Below are 21,776 nucleotides of genomic sequence, written 5' to 3' on the forward strand. Positions count from 1 at the left end.
AAAAAAAAAATTTTTTTTTTTTTTTACACAAAGTTGTCACTAAATGATATATTGCTCACACATGCTATGGGCGTATGTGAAATGACACCCCAAAATAAATTCTGCTGCTTCTCCTGAGTATGGGGATACCACATATGTGGGACTTTTTGGGAGCCTAGCCGCGTACGGGGCCCCGAAAACCAAGCACCGCCTTCAGGCTTTCTAAGGGCGTAAATTTTTGAGTTCACTTCTCACTACCTATTACAGTTTTGAAGGCCATAAAATGCCAAGATGGCACAAAACCCCCACAAATGACCCCATTTTAGAAAGTAGACACCCCAAGCTATTTGCTGAGAGGCATGTTGAGTTCATGGAATATTTTATATTTTGCCACAAGTTGCGGGAAAATTACAAACTTTTTTTTTTTTTAACAAAGTTGTCACTAAATGATATATTGCTCATGCATGCCATGGGCATATGTGAAATGACACCCCAAAATAAATTCTGCTGCTTCTCCTGAGTACGGGGATACCACATATGTGGGACTTTTTGGGAGCCTAGCCGCGTACGGGGCCCCGAAAACCAAGCACCGCCTTCAGGCTTTCTAAGGGCGTAATTTTTTGATTTCACTCCTCACTACCTATTACAGTTTTGAAGGCCATAAAATGCCAAGATGGCACAAAACCCCCACAAATGACCCCATTTTAGAAAGTAGACACCCCAAGCTATTTGCTGAGAGGCATGTTGAGTCCATGGAATATTTTATATTTTGCCACAAGTTGCGGGAAAATTACAAACTTTTTTTTTTTTTTTTTTTTTCCACAAAGTTGTCACTAAATGATATATTGCTCACGCATGCCATGGGCATATGTGAAATGACACCCCAAAATAAATTCTGCTGCTTCTCCTGAGTATGGGGATACCACATATGTGGGACTTTTTGGGAGCCTAGCCGCGTACGGGGCCCCGAAAACCAAGCACCGCCTTCAGGCTTTCTAAGGGCGTTACAGTTTTGAAGGCCATAAAATGCCAAGATGGCACAAACCCCCCCCAAATGACCCCATTTTGGAAAGTAGACACCCCTAAATTTAGGGGTACACTAGTGAGACTAGGTAATAAATGGCGGGTGCCCTGAAACTATAAAAAAATAACTAACCAACCAGCGTCACCTGTAACAGTTATATGGTGATCACTGGTGAAAGGGTTAACTAGGGGGCAATTAGGGGGCTTTATGCGGTAGTATATGGGGGTCCCTGGCGCTATAAAAAGCTGCAGCGAACCTAAATACCTACCTGCCTAACTAGCGTCACCTGTGACACTAATACAGCGATCAGAAAAACGATCGCTTATTAGGCTGGGTTCACACTGGAGCGATGCGGGAACGCCACGAATGCGCGGCGGGTTCCCGCATCGCATGCCTCCCGGCGGCAGTTCACACTGCCCTATGCGAACTGCTGGGAGTGTCAGTGAAATGTTACTGACACCCCCAGATCAGTTCGCATATCGCAGTGCGATCTGCAAACTCGGATCGCATGGTGTGAACACCCATGCGATCCGATTCTGCTGCGGGCCAAAAAAAGGGTCCCGTGCGAATTTGCGGCGGGTGCGGCGGGTGCGGCGAATGGCTGAACTCGAATCGCACAGAGATCGGATGTGATTTGCACTGCAGTGCGGTGCGAATCACATCCGTTCTCATAAACCGCTGCAATGTGAACCCAGCCTTAGTGACACTGGCGACGGGGGGTGATCACGGGGTTAAACCTTTATTGGGGGGGTTAGGGGGGTACCTTAGAACTAAAGGGGGCTAACCCTAACTGCCCTAACAGTTATTAGTCACAAATGACACCCGCCGGGTGATCAGGGGGTTAAACCTTTATTAGGTAATAAATGGCGGGTGCCCTGAAACTATAAAAAAATAACTAACCAACCAGCGTCACCTGTAACAGTTATATGGTGATCACTGGTGAAAGGGTTAACTAGGGGGCAATCAGGGGGCTTTATGCGGTAGTATATGGGGGTCCCTGGCGCTATAAAAAGCTGCGGCGAACCTAAATACCTACCTGCCTAACTAGCGTCACCTGTGACACTAATACGGCGATCAGAAAAATGATCGCTTATTAGGCTGGGTTCACACTGGAGCGATGCGGAAACGCCGCGAATCCGCGGCGGGTTCCCGCATCGCATGCCTCCCGGCGGCAGTTCACACTGCCCTATGCGAACTGCTGGGAGTGTCAGTGAAATGTTACTGACACCCCCAGATCAGTTCGCATATCGCAGTGCGATCTGCAAACTCGGATCGCATGGTGTGAACACCCATGCGATCCGATTCTGCTGCGGGCCAAAAAAAGGGTCCCGTGCGAATTTGCGGCGGGTGCGGCGGGTGCGGCGAATGGCTGAACTCGAATCGCACAGAGATCGGATGTGATTTGCACTGCAGTGCGGTGCGAATCACATTCGTTCTCATAAACCGCTGCAATGTGAACCCAGCCTTAGTGACACTGGCGACGGGGGGTGATCACGGGGTTAAACCTTTATTGGGGGGGTTAGGGGGGTACATTAGAACTAAAGGGGGCTAACTCTAACTGCCCTAACAGTTATTACAGTCACAAATGACACCAATGCAAAAAAAAAAAAAAAAATGACATTGGTGTCACTGTGACTGGGGGGCAGGGGTAATTGGGGGGGTGATCGGGGGGTAAAGGGGGGGTGTGAGTGTGCCTGGCATGTTCTACTGTGTGTGTGAGTGTTGGTGCAACTTACTGATCCGCTCTCCTCCGTGTCGGAACGAAAAATACCGACACGGAGGAGAGAATACATCACTTCCTCTCCTGTGTTTACATTACAGGAGAGGAAGTGATGTCACCGGGGATTTCTATTCGTCGGGAGCGATCGCGAGGGGGTGGCCATGAATGAATGGCCGTCCCCTCGTCCGGGATCGCTCCCGTACGAATACCGACCGCCGCAGGCACCGGGCGGGGGCCCGATCGGGCCCCCGACCCGCGGGAGGCAAGGGACGTACATGTATGTCCTTATGCCTGCCCGTGCCATTGTACCGACGTACATCGGCGTGCGGCGGTCGGCAACTGGTTAAGGCTTACCTGTAGGTCCAAGAAATATCTCCTAAACCTACACGGTTTAGGAGATATTTGCCGAAAGATAGGCACCGCTGTCTACTGAGCGCGCCACGGTCAACGGCGATATGCCACGAGTGGCGGCTCCCGTGCGCATGCGTGGGAGTGACGTCATCGCGGCCTCGCCGAATGACAGCGGCGAAGCAGCGAGACCCACGAGAAGATGGATGCGCCGGACTACAGGGGACAGCGGTGACTTCGCTGGCTCCTGTGTCAGGTAAGTGACACATAATGGACTACTATGCGATGCAGGGAATGAAAGAGGAAGTAAACTCATCAGGGTTTACTTCCTCTTTAAAAGTGGGGTGTGCCTGTACACTCACTCTTTATTAAACTTATTTGGGCGCACAAATGCCTTCGCCTTCCTCTGCGACATCTCCCGCTTCCCAAGCAGAATGGAGGTCCCAGACATCCAGAAATATTACCAGGCATCCCACCTCATTAGACTTATTGACTGGCATCGCCATTACGACACCAAACTCTGGTTTCTACCTCGTACCCTGAAATGACACCCCTTGATAGGACCAACAACGCATATATGCGTGTATTTATTTACATTCACCTCCCCCCCCCCCCCCCCCAAACTCCCCGCTATTCCCCATTCTGGGGAATCAAAGCTTCTCACCAGGACTACATGACACGACTTTTCAAACTCTTCATCAAAGCGGACGACGTTGGGCCCCCCATTTCCTGACAGCAGGTAGATGACCTTCTATTGCGTCCATAAAGGATGATATGGGCCTGTTCCCCACCTAACCTTACATAGTTACACAGTTACATAGTTACATAGTTAGTAAGGTTGAATAAAGACACCAGTCCATCCAGTTCAACCTGAGTGAGTGCCTACAATTGTCACTATCCCTGTACATTGCACACTCACATCAGTCCCTACCCTCAAGGAGCCCACAATTCAAGGTCCCCATTCATATACTAGGGCCAATTTTGGACAGAAGCCAATTAACCTACCAGCTTGTCTTTGGAGTGTGGGAGGAAACCGGAGTACCTGGAGGAACCCAATGCAGGCACAGTTGCTCCACTTTCTACATTCTTGACTAACCCTGCAAGAATTTGTCCGTCAACTGACCATTTGTGAGAAATACAGGCATACCCCACCTTTAAGTACGCAATGGGGTTTATTTACTAAAGCTAGAAAGTGCGAAATCAGGCTCACTTCTGCATAGAAACCAATGAGTTTTTTTATGTTTTAGTACCAAAGCTTAATTGAACAAGCTGGGGTTAGAAGATCATAGGTTTCTATGCAGAAGTGAGCCTGATTTTCGGACTTTCTAGCTTTAGTAAATAAACCCCATTGTGTACTTAAAAGTGGGGTATGCCTGTACTGTTCTGATGATGGTACACTGCCTCAGGTACTTTCTAAAACCTATAGCTTATTGATCACCCCTTCAGATGAAAAAATCTATTTGAATTTAGGTACACCTTGCTAGCACTGGGTTGGACCCCCTTTTGCCTTCATTCTTCGTAGCCGAGATTCCACAAGGTGTTGGAAACATTCCTCAGAGATTTTTGTCCATAGTTTCCATCACTCAGTTGTTGCAGATTTGTCGGCTGCACATCCATGATGGAAATCTCCCATTCCACCACATCCCAAAGGTGCTCTATTGGATGAGATGTGGTGAGTGTGGAGGCCATTGGAGTACAGTGACCTCATTGTCCAGTGGTGAGATGATTGGAGCTTTGTGACATGGTGCATTATCCTGCTGGAAGGAGCCATCAGAAGATGGGGACACTGTAGCCATAAAGGGATGGACATGGTCAGCAACAATACTCAGGTAGGTTGTGGCAATTAAATGATTCTCAATTGGTGCTAAGGGACCCGAAGTTACATAGCTACATAGTTAGTCAGGTTGAAAAAAGACACATGTCCATCAAGTTCAACCACAAAAAAAAAAAAATTAATAATAATATCATACAATCCCATATACCCAATTCTATACCCACAGTTGATCCAGAGGAAGGCAATGTGTGCCAAGAAAATATCCTCCACACCATTACACCACCACCAGCCTGAACCGGTGATACAAGGCAGGATGGATCCATGCTTTCATGTTGTTTACACCAAATTCTGACCCGACCATCTGAATGTCACAGCTGAAATCCAGACTCATCAGACCAGGCAATGTTTTCCCAATCTTCTGTTATTCAATTTTGGTGATCCTGTGTGAATTGTAGCCTCAATTTCCTATTCGTAGCAAATAGGGATGGCACTTCAAAGTTTGTTGTGGTGTGCATTCAGAGATGGTACTCTGTATACCTTGGTTGTAATGAGTGGTTATTTAAAGAGGAAGTAAACCCTTCCAAACAACTTGGACCTATAGGTAAGCCTAGATTAAGGCTTACCTGTAGGTCCAAGCAATATCTCCTAAACCTATATGGTTTAGGAGATATTTGCCCGAAAATGGGCACCGCTGTCTACGGAGCATGCGCCGTAGACAGCGGCGCGCAGGCGCACTAAATGCGGCAAATCCAAGAATGGATTTGCCTAATTTGTCGACTCCCGTGCGCATGCGCGGGAGTGACGTCATCGCGGCTTCGCCGTATGGCAGCGGCGGAGCTGCGAGACGCGACTCCCGTGCGCATGCGCGGGAGTGACGTCATCGCGGTTGCGCCGCTGTGATTCGTCGGAGCTGCGAGACGCCACCAGCAACATGGATGCGGCGGACTACAGGGGACAGCGGCGACTTCGCTGGCTCCTGTGTCAGGTAAGTGACACATAATGAGCTACTATGCGATGCATAGTAGTCCATTATGCTTTGCCTTTGCAGGGAATGAAAGAGGAAGTAAACCCATCAGGGTTCACTTCCTCTTTAAGTTACTGTTGCCTTTCTATCATCTGGAACCAGTCTGCCCATTCTCCTCTGACATCAACAAGGCATTTTCCTCCATACAACTGCCACTCACTGGATATTTTCTTTTTTTCAGACCATTCTCTGTAAACCTGAGAGATGGCTGTGTGTGAAAATCCCAGTAGATCAGCAGTTTTTGAAATACTCAGACCGGCCCATCTGGAACCAACAACCACGCCACATTCAGTCACTTAAATCCCCTTTATGATGCTCGGTTTGAACTTCAGCAAGTCTTCTTCACCACGTCTAGATGCCTTAATGCATCGAGTCGCTGCCATATGATTGGCTGATTAGCAATTTGCGTTACCGAGCAATTGAAAATGTGTACCTAATAAAGTGGCCAGTCAGTGAGTGTGTGTATATATATATATATATATATATATATATATATATATATATTTATATATATATATACACACACACATATTAATAACAGTGTATGACTGTGGAGGGGACATAACAATGTAAGCTCCCCTGGTAAAGAGACCGATGTAAGTGGTAAATGTCTGCTGAATATGTAAAGATGCAAAAGAAAAAAATATACAGTGCCTTGAAAAAGTATTCATACCCCTTGAAATTTCTACATTTTGTCATATTACAACCAAAAACGTAAATGGAATTTATTAGGATTTTATGTGATAGACCAACACAAAGTGGCACCAAATTGTGAAGTGGAAAGAAAATGATAAATGGTTTTCAACATTTTTTTACAAATAAATATGTGAAAAGTGTGACATGCATTTGTATTCAGCCCCCTTTACTCTGATACCCCTAACTAAAATCTAGTGGAACCAATTGCCTTCAGAAGTCATCTAATTAGTAAATAGAGTCCATCTGTGTGTAATTTAATCTCAGTATAAATACAGCTGTTCTGTAAAGCCCTTAGAGGTTTGTTAGAGAACCTTAGTGAACAAACAGCATCACGAAGGCCAAGGAACACACCAGACAGGTCAGGGATAAAGTTGTGGAGAAGTTTAAAGCGGGGTTAGGTTATAGAAAAATATCCCAAGCTTTAAACATCTCACAGAGCTCTGTTCAGTCCATCATCCGAAAATGGAAAGAGTATGGCACAACTGCAAACCTACCAAGACATGGCCGTCCACCTAAACTGACAGGCCGGGCAAGGAGAACATTAATCAGAGAAGCAGCCAAGAGCCCCATGGTAACTCTGGAGGAGCTGCAGAGATCCACAGCTCAGGTGGGAGAATCTGTCCACGGGACAACTATTAGTCGTGCTCTCCACAAATCTGACCTTCATGGAAGAGTGGCAAGAAGGAAGCCATTGTTGAAAGAAAGCCATAAGAAGTCCCGTTTGCAGTTTGTGAGAAGCCATGTGGGGGACACAGCAATCATGTGGGAGAAGGTGCTCTGATCAGATGAGACCAAAATGTTACTTTTTGGCCTAAAAGTAAAACGCTATGTGTGGTGGAAAACTAACATTGCACATCACCTTGAACACACCATCCCCACTGTGAAACATGGTGGTGGCAGCATAAAGTTGTGAGGATGCTTTTCTTCAGCAGGGACAGGGAAGCTGGTCAGAGTTGATGGGAAGATGGATGAAGCCAAATACAGGAAAACCCCAGTTTTTCTGTTGAGTTTTTCCTTCAGATTTACCAAAACCATATAATATGAGGTCAAACCTTAAGAGTTTCAATGTGTATGCAATCAGGCAGACACTTCCACTACATCGTTTTGGTAAATCTGAAGGAAAAAATCAGCAGAAAAACTGATAGTGTGTATGGGGCTTCAGAGTCTGCCATAGACTTGAGACTGGGGCGGAGGTTCACCTTCCAGCAGGACAAAGACCCTAAACATACAGCCATAGATACAATGGAATGGTTTAGATCAAAGCCTATTCATGTGTTAGAATGGCCCAGTCAAAGTCCAGACCTAAATCCACTAGAAAATCTGTGGCAAGACTTTAATATTGCTGTTCACATACGCTCTCCATCCAATCTGACAGAGCTTGAGCTATTTTGCAAAGAAGAATGGACAAAAATGTCACTCTCTAGATGTTCAAAGCTGGTAGAGACATCCCCAAAAAGACTTGCAGCTCTAATTGCAGTGAAAGGTGATTCTACAAAGTATTGACTCAGGAGGGCTGAATACAAATGTACCCCACACTTTTCACATATTTATTTGCAAAAAAAAATCTGAAAACCATTTATCATTTTTTTTCCACGTCACAATTGGCCACTTTGTGTTGGTCTATCACATAAAATCCCAATAAAATACATTTATGTTTTTGGTTGTAACATGAGAAAATGTGGAAAATTTCAAGGGGTATGAATACTTTTTCAAGGCACTGTATAAGATGGAAAGGATGGAATTTTCCTACCAGGTGCCGAGTATAATATAGAAGATACACAAAGCCGGTAACTTGGGCAATTCTGATCCCTGCCACTCACACTGCTGTCATCCTCTCGTCCTGGAAGGTGACAAATGCTGCACCCAGTCTCTTCAGGGGGATTCGGTTCCTCTCTGCTGTGAACTCATCAGTCAGTTTCTCCTCCAGCTCAGCATAATACTGCTCTGCCTCCACCTGGTGGAAAACACGGGGAAGGACATTCACAGAGAACAAATATGAAACAATAAACTGTATGTCATTCTTTACAATGAGCTTATATCAATTTACAATGTTATCCCTACACATGAAAACAAGATACAGATGTAAGAAAATATGCTGGAACATGTCAGAGCTATAACAATGTATAATAATAATGTATGACAGGAATGACATTAGAGTGTAAGCTCTTCTGGTGCAGAGGCTGATATGACTGGCTCAGTATTCTCTGTACAGCACTGCAGAATATGTCAGAGCCATATAAATGTATTATAAAAACAGCGTGTAGCTGTGTTGAGAACATTAAAGTGTAAGCTCCTTTGGTGCAGAGACTTAATGTGAATGGCTCCATGTTCTTTGTAATATGACAGAGCTATTTACATGCATCATAATAATAATAGTGACTGTGGTGGAGACATTAGAGTGTAAGCTTTTGTTTATTAAAAATCTTATAACATAATAAAAACATAGTTACATATATACAGAATAAATAAATGATATATAAACAAACAATAGCTTACCTCAGCATAAAAAACAAGTAAACAACAAAACAAACAGATCGAAATATTTAACCACCTTGGACCTAATTTGCCGGGAGGGCGTCCATTGATGTCCTCCCGTGCTCGAGCGGCCTGCACGCCCCCTGCAGGCAGCGCGTGGCGTGCTCTGTGATCAGCGAGTCAGTCCCGCCCCCTTACCACGTGATCAGCTGCCAGGAAATGACAGTTGATCATGTGACGTAAACAGAGCCAGTAATCTGCCATTCTTTGCAGTTACCGACGTAACATAACAGCAATTCACACAGCCGAGCCATGTTGCCGCAGTACAACTGCGGCAGCTGGTCAGCTAGCAGTTAAAGAGGGAGTCCACTTGAAAAAAAAAAATTAAAAGCCAGCAGATATAAATACTACAGCTGCTGACTTTTAATAAATGAACACTCACCTCATGACGGCAGCCGAGGCGGATCGATCGCTCGGCTCTCGGCTGCTGCCATTCTCGGTGAGGGAATCAGCGCAATAAGAATGGTCCACGCTGTCTCTGTGACCCGTGTGTGTCCCAGCAGACAGCGCGGTGGGACAGGAAGAAGCATAGACTCCCGTGGGAGTCTATGCCCGAAAGTGGGTGCAAATACCTGTCTTAGACATACCTGTCTGCATATGAAAACTTCAATAAACATAAAAAAAAATAAAAAGTAGAACTATAGGCAAAACTTTTCATTTTTATTTTGTATAGAGTAAGAGAGGGTTATAACCCCTGTCAGTTTATTTTTTGCCAATTGTGTCCCATTGCAGAGATTTCCCTTCATTTCCTTCCCCATAGCCAAACAAGAAGTGCGAGGAAATCCCTGCAAATTAAGGGAATTCCTTGCCCCCCCCCCCCAGGTCACCAGAACTAGTGTCCCCATTGGAAAATTTCCTCTCTATTACTTTTCTGCGGACAACCCACAATTTGGGATTTTCTTTTACTCTCATTTTCAATGATAATAGTAAACAGGACAAATAGAGATGGTGAATCTCCTTAACGGGGGGGCACAGACAACAATAAAAACTGGCAGGGGTTCTAATCCCTCGCCACTCTATCCAAAACGAAAATAAAATGAAAATTGTTTCATACTTAAAATAATTTTCTTTTCCTGGTGCCTATCCATGGCAGCATATGTATAATAGTAACCCCGCCTACAGGACCAGTGTATAGCTATAAAAAGTTAACACCCACACAACAGCCCATTCCCTGTACATTGCTAGGCATGAACTGGGTGGGTATGGTATGCTCCAGGAAAATGTCCAGATGCTGCTGGAGGAATGTACAGCAATTACTTTTGGTGGTTGCAGCCCAGCCATATAGCGGGACCTTAGAATTAATTTTGGGAACCGCAAGATGATTGTGCGCTGGAGCCTTCTACTGGTTTCTAAGGTGCTAGGAATAGCTACATTGGCTAGCTAATGACTGTTTGCAAGTGTGCCATCATTGATCTGGATGTATTGGAGGAGTACTTCACCTAAGAGTCAGACAAAGCAATCCCACTACGGGACAGGCAAACCAATGCCCACAAGCTCTTGATGCCACGATAACAGCAAGGCTGTGAACTTCTTGCGGTTTTAAGAGCTTCCTCAATAATTCTTATACCAGAAGCTGGCTTTAGGATAAGGGTGGAATGTCCAACTGGCAGAACAACAATTGAACACCACCCGCGATACCCTCCCCACGAACATTAAAATCCTCAGGACAGGCCCCTGGAATGCACCCCCTCAAGGGGACCAAGCCTTCCCCTAAAACTACAGAGCAGATGGAAAAAAGAAAACGGATAGCACCTAAATGCTCCCGCAGAAAGTGAATTAATGCGGCTACAATCACTCCCAGCCCCTGCAGAACAAAGGGAAAGTGAGGATAGAAGCCTAGGTGGCAGTCTTGCCAATCTGAGAAACTGTGGTCTGCAGCCAAAAACTCCGGATGCACGCGTAGATTTAGTAGAGTGCGCCTTGTCAGGGCAGGATGGAACCTGAAACCTAGACTGAGTCAACTTGACATAAAGGAGCTAGAAAAAAAATAAACAGCATCAGTACAGGATCCATCTTGAAATACAAGAGGACAGTAAAGGCTGAGAGATAAACTTTCCAACATGACCACATCCAACCAAGAGAAGGAATAAGAATGAATAAAGCCCCATACACACTAACAGATTTTCTGCAGATTTTTTCAGATTTACCAAAACCATATAGTCTGCCTGATTGCATACAAATTGAAACTCCTAAGGTTTGACCTCATATTATATGGTTTTGGTAAATCTGAAGGAAAAAATCAGCAGAAAATCTGATAGTGTGTATGGGGCTTGAGAATGTCTTGTTTGAGGAGACAGAAACAACCCGGAGCAAGATGGGGAACCGGGTTCTAACAACCTTGTTATATGTTAAACCTGTGAAGGGTTTTATGCCAGACAAGGTCACCAGTCTTGAACAGTCGCAAAAATATTGTACATGTTCATGTGCGCTCTGTCAGCCCAAACAGAGAGAAATGGGCAAATAATGTACTCTCTATAGTGGGGAGTCCATGCATGAGAGTTCAAATGCAGCAAGAGGTGTGGAGATGGTCACAGATGGGCTGATGAAGGAGCACGCATGCTCAGAACGCGCGCTCCTCCCCACTCTCTCACCATCCAGAAGTGAAGTGTCCAGCTGCCTCTGAGCTGAATCTAAAAACCAGGAAGCTTTGGGAGCCACCAGAGCAGCTGATGGGCTTCCTTCAGGAGTGGATGAACTTCCTATACCATTTCACACGCAAACTGCAGCCTTGAACAGTCACCTCCCCAAGTGAAGGCTACGAGTGAACAACTTAGAGTGGGGTACCCCCTAAAAAAAAAAAAATTTAAAGTCAGCAGCTACAAATACTGCAGCTGCTGGCTTTTAATAATCGGACACTTACCTGTCCCAGGGTCCAGCGATGCGGGTGAACGAAGCCCCCCCCCTCGTTCCCCGCTCCGCTCGCGGCGCTGTCATGCGTACTGTGGGCACCGCATGCATGAGCAGTGCAGGGCGCCGTGATACGCTGTACAGTCACCTGGGACACGTGACAGGTCCCAGGTGAATGTGCGGCGCGAGGGGAAGTGATATCACCAGCCTGAGCAAGGAAGAAGGCAGACTACGAGGGACCCCCTAGCAACAGGTATTTAGAGGTGAGTAAAACATATATTTTTTTTGCCAATTATTTTTTATTTATTTTTTTTACGAATTTTAAGCAGCTTTTTATTTTTTGGTGGCAACACCACTTTAAGATCACACAAAGTCACAGGGACAGCAATATTAAGAGTCGAATTCTGACCTAGGCCCATTTGCAGGAGAGGACTTGTCCAGCGAAGAAACATTTGGGGAGAAAGTCCTGGGGTTTACACCAAGATAAGCAATCACATATCCAGCAATATATTTAACATGAAGAAGTAGTCCCTGCTTAGCACTAAGGGACTCCTAGACTCCATGATGCCGTTCTCAAAATTTGAGCTTCAATTATCAAGCTGTCAAAGGCAGCTTGAACCTGAATGACATAACACATTCCTTGGGAACAGATCATCCTGATTCAGTAGATCTCTTGAAGCGACTGTCCAGCAGCCCTTTTAGGTTGGTATACCACATCTGCCTGGAACACTGGAATGTTTTCCATTCCAAACATGTGAGACAAATGAGGGAAGGAATTACTGAAAGTCACAGGAGCATCCTACCAGAGGACCACTGCATCTGAGCCAAAAGTGCCTAGTCATTTTAGTTTGACCACAGGGGCCCGGCAGTCAACCTCTGAAGTTGCCTACCTGGGGCGTACCTCCAGGAATAGCTCCAGGGGTAGAAATCAGTCTCACAGGTTTTGGCACTGCTGTCAGATGCAGTCTGCCTGCCAAGATGTACACCTGGAATGCTGATGCCTGGCAAGGCCGGAGCCTGACGTTTTTCCAAAGATACTGCATACAATAGTATGTGGAACGAATTATCTTTGTTTCCATTGAATTCTATGGGGAAACTCGCTTTGATATGCGAGTGCTTTGGATTACAAGCATTCTCCTGGAAAAGATTATGCTCATAATCCAAGGTTCCACTGTATTCTCAATAACTTGGATATGGTAACTTCACACAGGCCCACAGCAATCCTTTGCAGCTATGAATAGTGGGCAGGAGAGCCTCTGTCTAGCCCTTTAAGGCAATCTAGACACACATTTTATCTTTAAAAGGCAACTTCATCCAGGCTCATAGCAATCTTTTGCGGCTATGAATATTGGGGTGGAAGACCTTCTGTCACCCTCTTGACACATTATTTACTTTGTAAATTCAGCTTCCCCCAGGATTCACAGCAAGCAGCTGCAGCTACATATATCCATTCAGACACCGAGCTGCGGCCTGTCCCCACCCACACCCTCTCCTCATTGGCTGTCTGAGTTTTATTGACAGCAGCCAGAGCCAATGACGCCACGCTGCTGTCTCAGGCAATGGAGAAGGAAGTCCCGGGCAGCAAAGAAAATCCTATCAAATCTACTTGAACAACACTGATAAAGTCAAAGATCAAGGGGCACAGTGTCCCCCCCCCCCAAAAAAAAAGACAGTAGGACCGACCCTTTTTTTTTTGATAAAATATTTTCACTCAGAACAAAAGCATTACAAGAGAGTGCAGGGTTTAGGAGTGCGTTATGCAGAGAATACAGGGTTTCCCAGTGGATTACGCTCAGAATTCAGGGATCAGGAGTGTGTTACGCTCACAATGCAGGGTTTAGGCATGCATTGCACTCAGAATGCAGGGTACAGGAGAGCGTTAAGCTCAGAATGCAGGGTTTAGGAGTGCAATATACTCAGAATGCAGGGTTAAGGAGTGTTACGCTTAGAATGCAGGGTTAAGGAGGGCGTACCGCTCAGAATGCAGGGATCAGGAGTGCGTTATGCTCAGAATGCAAGGTTTGGAGTGCATTGCACTCAGAATGCAGAGTTCAGGAGTGTGTTGTGGTCAGAATGCAGGGATCAGGAGTGTGTTGCGCTCAGAATGCAGGGTTCAGGAGAGCATTAAACTCAGAATGCAGGGTTTAGGAGTGCGTCACACTCAGAATGAAGGGATCGGGGGGGGGATGATGTGAAGGGTGGTGGACACTGCTATGGGGGAGACCCTGCCCCCTTCATAGCACCCCCCCACACACACACACGGTGGTGTCTTATGCCCCTCCCCTTTTCCCTATAGCAGTAACCTCTTCCCTCCCCTCTCATCCCATAGCACTGTGTCCTACCTGTTTCCACAACGGAGACCGGGAGGCAGCACAGTTCTGGACAGGGGGCGGGAGCTGGCATAGTAACATTTCATATTAGCAAGCTGGTTATTGGTTGCTTAGCACCACCATGTGTCCTAGAAACCAATCACCAGCAGTTTAACATAAAAAATGTATTTGCCCTGCTACTCCCCCCCCCCCCCCCCCCCCCAGCGGTGCTTCTTCCCAGTCATGGAGGCAGGAGGAAGAGGGAGACCAGGACATAGATGGTGTGCCGGAGCCGCAGAGGAGGCTGAAGGCTGAGAGGGGAGACAAGGACCGGCACATAGAAGGCGGGGATCAGCGGCGCAGGAACCTGTTTGCGGTCTACCTGTCACCTGCCTGTGGTCGACGTGTTGCCGACCCCCGATCTAGAGTGTGAAGATACATGCATAGTGTAATGACACCACAAGGTGGCAGTAAACACAATAGCTTTGATTACATTGCAGAGTGACACCCTGGGTTGATACATGGTGGAAGGAGAGTGACTATCCTGTTACCAGTAAGAAGACTAAAAGTTTATGCAAAGCCAGAACATTTTTTGTTTGCTTTGGATAGAAAGTGATGGATCAGACCCATGTCAGGCTTCTGTTGCTCATCCATCAGAACTGAAAGTTATAGGAAATCCAAAATGTTAAAGATGTCAGCAAAACAATAGGTGAGGGGGCACTTACTTTACTGACAACTGTCTAAGGCCTTGTTCACATGGGGGGTACTACAGCGTACACCCGTGCGAGGGCAACTGTCTGCGTTCAGGCGCTGTGTCCCAAATAACCTGCATGGGACAGCCTGCATGCACAGAACACCTGTGCATCCCCACATGGGAAAACATGTCCCTCACACGGGCATATGCTGTAGTACCCCCATGTGAGTGAGTCCTAAGAGGGGATCTCTTCCATTTTTAATAGACAGGCCTGGTGCACATGTACCGAAAGTTGTCCAGTTCAGTAGGAACCCGACAATGTTCATTACGTGTGTACTGCCTTCATGGTACAAAAATCGGACGATAGATCGCCGTTTATTTTTATTTTTGCATGCTAGTCGCATATAGAAAATGGAAAGGTTACTAAAGTTATGAAAATTCCCGTACGACAGAATAAAAGATCAGAAGTGATGTCATGTGTTGTAATGTATTTGTATTGTATTTTCGGACGAAAACTGTACTAATTAAACAAAAATCGTACGATCTGGTGTCGTGCGAGAAAAATTTTCGTGCATTTGTCTGATCGGATAATATCGGGTGATCTGTCACTATCTGCTCTCAAAAGCTCTGTACTAACGATCCGATTATCCTACAAAAAAGTGGTATTTTTCATCCCATTTTTGGATCGTGTGTACGAGCCATTGGTGTCAGATTTGTCCGCCGCAATGCCACAGTCCTGCTAAAAATAGCTGATTGCCGCCATTACTAGTAAAAAACAAAAAATCATTAAAAATTCCATAAATCTATCCCATAGTTTGTAGACACTATAACTTTTGCACAAACCAATCAATATACGCTTATTAGGATTTTTTTTAGCACAAATATGTAGCAGAATACATCTTGGCCTACACTGATGAAGAAATTTAATTTTTTTATTTGATCCATTTTATAACCGAAAGTAAAAAACATATATATTTTTTTTTATTTTTTCAAACTTTTCGCTCTTTTTTTGTTTATAGCGCAAAAATTTAAAACCAAAATGGTGATCAAATACCACCAAACGAAAGCTCTATGGGAAAAAAAGGATATCAATTTTTTTTGTGTACAGCGTCACATGACCACGCAATTGTCAGCCGCTTCCCGACCGCCTCGCGCAGATATACTGTGGCAGAAGGGCACGTACAGGCAGAATCACGTACCTGTACGTTGCCCTGTAAGAGACGGGTTGCGGGCGCAAGTTGCGGTCCCGATGTCCACGGGGATACCCGCAATCATCTCACGGAGAGGAAGAACGGGGAAATGCTAATGTAAACCAGCATCTCCCTGTTCTGCCTAATGACACTGTCACTGATCACCGCTCCCTGTAATCGAGAGCGATGATCAGTGTCATGTCACACACAGTCCCTCCCCCCCGACAGTTAGAATCACTCCCTAGGACACACTTAACCCCTACAGTACCACCTAGTGGTTAACCCCTTCACTGCCAGTCACATTTACACAGTAATCAATGCATTTTTAATTGCACTGATCGCTGTATAAATGTAAATGGTCCCAAAATTGTGCCAAAAGTGTCTGATGTGTCCGCCATAATGTTGCAATCATGATAAAAGTCACTGATCACCACTATTACTAATAAAAAAAAATCATAAAAATGCCATAAAACTATCCTCTATTTTGTAAATGCTATAACTCTTGTGCAAACCAATCATACGCTTACTGCGATTTATTTTTTTTTTTACCAAAGATATGAATACGTATCGGCCTAAACTGAGGGAAAAAAATATTTTTTTATATATTTTTGGGGGTATTTATTATAGCAAAAATTAAAAAATAATGTGTTTTTTTCTAAATTATCGCTATTTTTTGGTTTATAGCCCAAAAAATAAATACCACCAAAAGAAAGCTCTATTTGTGGGAAAAAAAAAGGATGACAATTTTGTTTGGGAGCCACGTTGCACGATCGCGCAATTGTCAGTTAAAGCGACGCAGTGCCAAATCACTAAAAAAAAGGGTCTGTTCTTTGGCCAGCCAAATGGTCCGGAGCTTAAGTGGTTAAAGTAACACAGTGCCCTATGACAAAAAATGGCCTGGCCATAAAAGGGGGTAAATCTTCCAGAGCTGAAGTGGTTAAAAAGTCGGATATAATACAATTATTAATAAAAAATATATACTTTTTTTTTTTTTAAACGTCAATTTCAGTTTCGGCCAAGTGCATCCTGAATTTTTGGTTTCGGTACAGAAAATTTTATTTTGGTGCACCTCTATCAACAACCTACAAAGTATTAAAGTAGAACTATAGGCAAAAACTTTTTTTCCTTTATTTTTGATAGAGTAAAGAAGGGTTATAACCCCTGTCAGATATTTTTTTGCCATCTTGTGTCCCATTGTGGAGATTTCTCTTCACTTCCTGTCCCATAGCCAAACAGGAAGTGAGAGGAAATCCCTGCAAATTAAGGGAATCCCCTGGGGCCTCCCCAGGTCCTCATTAGAAGATTTCTCTTCTATTCGTTTTTTCTGGGACAACCCAAAATTTGGGATTGTCTTTCACTTTCAATGACAATGGTAAACAGGACAAATAGACAGACTGGGGGGTTTATTTACTAAAGCTGGAGAGTAAAAAATCTGGTGCAGCTCTGCATAGCAACCAATCAGCTTCCAGGTTTTATTGTCAAAGCTTAATTAAGCAAGCTGAAATTAGAAGCTGATTGGCTACCATGTACACCTGCACCAGATTCTGAGTGCTCCAGTTTTAGTAAATCCACCCTGAATCTCCCTAAAGGGGGGCAAAGACAGCAATAAAAACTAACAGGGGTTCTAATCCCTTTCCACTCTATCTGAAACGAAAAAAAAAAAGTTTTACCTTTAGTTATACTTTAAAGGCCAGTTCACACCACATGCAGTCCAGAGCGTTTTTTTTTTTTTTTTTAAAAAAATGGCTAGTAGGTTATATGGTTTTTAATGGCATAGTTCACACCAGTGTGGTCAGTTCCAGAAGAAAAAGTAAAAAAATGCTGCTTTATTTCTGGACTGTACTGGAATGTGGTAAAACGCACCAAAACAGCACCGGGATGCACCAAAAAACGCAATGGAACGCACGTGTTCTTATTTAAGGTTAAGAAAAAAGAGGGGGGGAAATGCACTGGACGGCGCCAAAAATGCACATGAAATAAAACGCCCAGAACGCATCCGGACTGCGTTTCTATGGTGTGAACTGATCCTTGGCGGCCCTGTATTTCCATCGATCGTGTCCTTCACTCTCTGCTTTATTATTATTAGTCCTGCCGCACATTGGCGCACTCACGGTCTGGAAGCCGCAGCAGTCGCAGGGGCAGAGCCGGGCACACGGGTGAGTCTTTATGAAGATCCTCCCCTCTTTCTGCGACTGTCCAGCGAAGTACATGCGACCTTTCATGGCGCGCCGCCTGGGGAGGAGCAGAGAAGACGGTGATTGGTAGAGAAGGAGCGCAGAGGGTGGAAGGGATGATGGGAATGTTTTCTCACCTTTCTATGTCCAGCTTCATCAGCCGCCGGACATCATAACAGAACTGGACATCGGTGACGGTACAGCTGGGGTATGCCTCACTGTGACAAGAACACACGGCGGGGTGAGAAAGGGGGGCAGAGGGGGGATAACAGGGGGTGTCATTTATTTGGGGAGAAGCTACTTACTGGAAATGTTTGGTGATAAGGGAGGAGTCTGCGATTTCTCTTGGGATTCGGGTCACCATCAGCGTTCTCACCACCTAGGAGAACAAAGGAATGTGATCGGTCAGAGGCGGGTGAGAAGTCCTTGTTCTGTGCCAGGGGCCCGGGGTCTCACCCGCCTTACCTTCTCATCCTCCCGATAGTGTAATGAGGCGGAGTGATGGCGCATGCAGAGGACGGTCATCAGGAAATAGAAGAGAGCCAAGACACTGTGCAGCCAGAGAAACCGATCCCTGAGAGGGGGACAAACACAGCCAATCACAGAGCATTACCGCTCCCCAATGTATATCTGCTGCTACCCACCGCACCGCAATGTATGTCCCCTGACTACTCACCGCTCCCCAATGTATGTCCGCTGACTACTCACCGCACCCCAATGTATGTCCGCCGCTGACTACTCACCGCACCCCAATGTATGTCCGCTGACTACTCACTGCACCCCAATGTATGTCCGCTGACTACTCACTGAACCATAATGTATGTCCGCTGACTACTCACCGCTCTCCAATTTATGTCCGCTGACTACTCACCGCTCCCCAATGTATGTCCGCTGACTACTCACCGCTCCCTAATGTATGTCCACTGACTACTCACTGCACCCCAATGGATGTCCCATGAATACTCACTGCACCCCAATGTATGCCTAATGACTACCCAATGCACTCCAATGTATGTCTGCTGACTACCCACTGCATCCCAATGTATGTCTGCTGACTACTCACTGCACCTCAATGTATGTCCACTGACTACTCACTGCACCCCATTTATGTCCGTTGACTACTCTCTGCACCCCAGTGGATGTGCCCTGACTACTCACCGCACCCCAATGTATGTCCGCTGACTACCCAACGCACCCCAATGTATGTTCCCTGACTACTCACTGCACCACAATTTATGTATGCTGTCTACTCACTGCACCCCAATGTATGTCCCCGGACTACTCACTGCACCCGAAAGGATGTCCACTGACTACTCACTGCACCCCAATGTATGTCCACTGACTACTCACTGCACCCCAATGTATGTCCACTGACTACTCACTGCACCCCAATGTATGTCCACTGACTACTCACTGCACCCCAATGTATGTCCCGTGAATACTCACTGCACCCCAATGTATGCCTAATGACTACCCACTGCATCCCAATGGATGTCCACTGACTATTCACTGCACCCAAATGTATATCCCCTGACTACCCACTAAAGCCCAATGTAGGTCCACTGACTACCCACTGCACCCCAAAATATGTCTGCTGCCTACCCAATGCACTCCAATGTATGTCTGCTGACTACTAACTGCAGCCCAATGTATGTCTACTGACTACTCACTGCACCTCAATGTATGTCCACTGACTACTCACTGCACCCCATTTATGTCTGTTGACTACTCACTGCACCCCAGTGGATGTCCCCTGACTACTCACTGCACCCCAACGTATAAACAAACACTGACTTCTCACTGCACCCCATTTTATTTACACTGACTACTCACTAAACCCCACTGTAATTACACTGACTACTCACTAAACCCCATTGTATTTACACTGACTACTTGCTAAACCCCAGTGTATGAACACCGACTACTCACTGCACCCCAATGTATTTACATTGATTATTTACTGCACCCCAATTTATTTACACTGACTACTCACTAAACCCCACTGTAATTACACTGACTACTCACTACACCCCAGTGTATGAACACTGATTACTCACTGCACCTCAATTTATGAACAGTGTACATACACTGATTATCCACTGCAGCCCAATGTACAGTATGTACACTGAATACCTAGTGCACCCCAATACATGGAGAACTCACTGTGTGGGAACGTTGACAATGGTGGTACGCCCAAACTGAGCCGGACTGTCACCTGCAGATACAGAGGCGAGACTTTTAAGCAGGAACATACAGAGAATAGGGGGGGTAATACTTAGGAAATGGGGGTCACTCACCCAGCAAATCCCCAGAGAAGTTCACTGGTAGAATGATGGCGACGGAGAAGACACAGATGAGTAAGGTCAGCACTAGAAGATGGCGCTGATAGGACAGGTAAGTGATGGCATCTACTCCACACTTACTCTGAATTTCTTCATCCCTGTAGGGGGACAAGACACCACAACTGAGGGAAATATCACATACCATCAAAGTCTACATTAAACCTTCTCCCTGCTTATCTGCCCATCCTCCACTAAACCTCCCAAAGTACCCATTCCCCCACCATTAAAATACCCCACCTGCCCACCTCCATCCACCAAACCACCCCAACTGCACATATCCCCTCCATTTAACACCCCCCAACTGCCCCCACCCCTCCTCCACCATACCTTGCCAAACACCTATTCCCCTTCCCGCCTGCTCGACCAAACCTTCCAACTGCCCATCCCCTCTTCATCATATCTTACCATCTGCCCATTCCCGCTTCACCATACCTCACCTTTCCCTCCCTCCATTAAACTTATCAACTGCTTATCTCCTTCCACCATACCTCGCCAACTGCTCATCATCCCTCCACCTACACCCTACCCTCCAACTGCCACCCCTCCACAATACCTTCATACCTCACCGACCACTTAACCCCCGCCCCATTGCCTTTTTTTTCCTGTACCATCTTCACGGTGACACCTCACACCCTCTACCACCCTTTATCCCTCATTCTCTAGAATCCTTAACCAAGACAGGTCCTCACTTCATCTGATAAATGGAGCTGAGCCAGGAGCAGAAGCCCTGCAAGAGAGGAACCATGCAATATTATATTATATTATATTATGTTTATACTGTATAGACATTCACACACCAAACACAGCACAGTCATACACCGCATTTTATACCAATTTACACTATAGGATGGATTGTCTATTTTTGGTTTAGATATTCTGACACCTATAATTTATTATCTTTTGGTGCATGAGTATTTTTTAACATAATTGCTATTACTATGGAGGTCAAGCACACCAGTTTTCAAAAGCCCAAAAAAATTAATAAATAACATAAACAATTTAATGATCAAGGTAAAGGGTGAAGGCAGGAGTGGGGAAGGGGTGAAGGTCAAAGCGACGGCATGTGTGGGAGAAGGCTGAAGGCACAAGGGAGGAAAGGTGAAGGGAAGAGTGGAAGAAG

At 45.6% G+C, this 21,776-nt stretch overlaps 1 protein-coding gene across 3 annotated transcripts in view; it reads right to left on the reverse strand.

The window, feature by feature from the left end:
- Window positions 1-21,776, reverse strand: part of TMEM63C (transmembrane protein 63C) — a 54,790-nt gene that overhangs the window by 14,101 nt on the left and 18,913 nt on the right. For all 3 annotated transcript variants that reach the window (XM_077463615.1, XM_077463613.1, XM_077463614.1), the window contains 8 exons: window positions 21,346-21,383; window positions 20,612-20,754; window positions 20,478-20,529; window positions 18,780-18,888; window positions 18,620-18,693; window positions 18,452-18,532; window positions 18,252-18,372; window positions 8,386-8,519 (listed from right to left, as the gene is read on the reverse strand). In XM_077463615.1, the coding sequence (XP_077319741.1) occupies window positions 8,386-8,519; window positions 18,252-18,372; window positions 18,452-18,532; window positions 18,620-18,693; window positions 18,780-18,888; window positions 20,478-20,529; window positions 20,612-20,754; window positions 21,346-21,383 (752 nt within the window). The remainder of the gene's footprint in view (window positions 1-8,385; window positions 8,520-18,251; window positions 18,373-18,451; window positions 18,533-18,619; window positions 18,694-18,779; window positions 18,889-20,477; window positions 20,530-20,611; window positions 20,755-21,345; window positions 21,384-21,776) is intronic.

This window comes from Lithobates pipiens, unplaced genomic scaffold (assembly GCF_037356315.1).
Source record: "Lithobates pipiens isolate NorthernLeopardFrog02 unplaced genomic scaffold, aLitPip1_a1.2 Scaffold_30, whole genome shotgun sequence".
Taxonomy (NCBI): domain Eukaryota; kingdom Metazoa; phylum Chordata; class Amphibia; order Anura; family Ranidae; genus Lithobates; species Lithobates pipiens.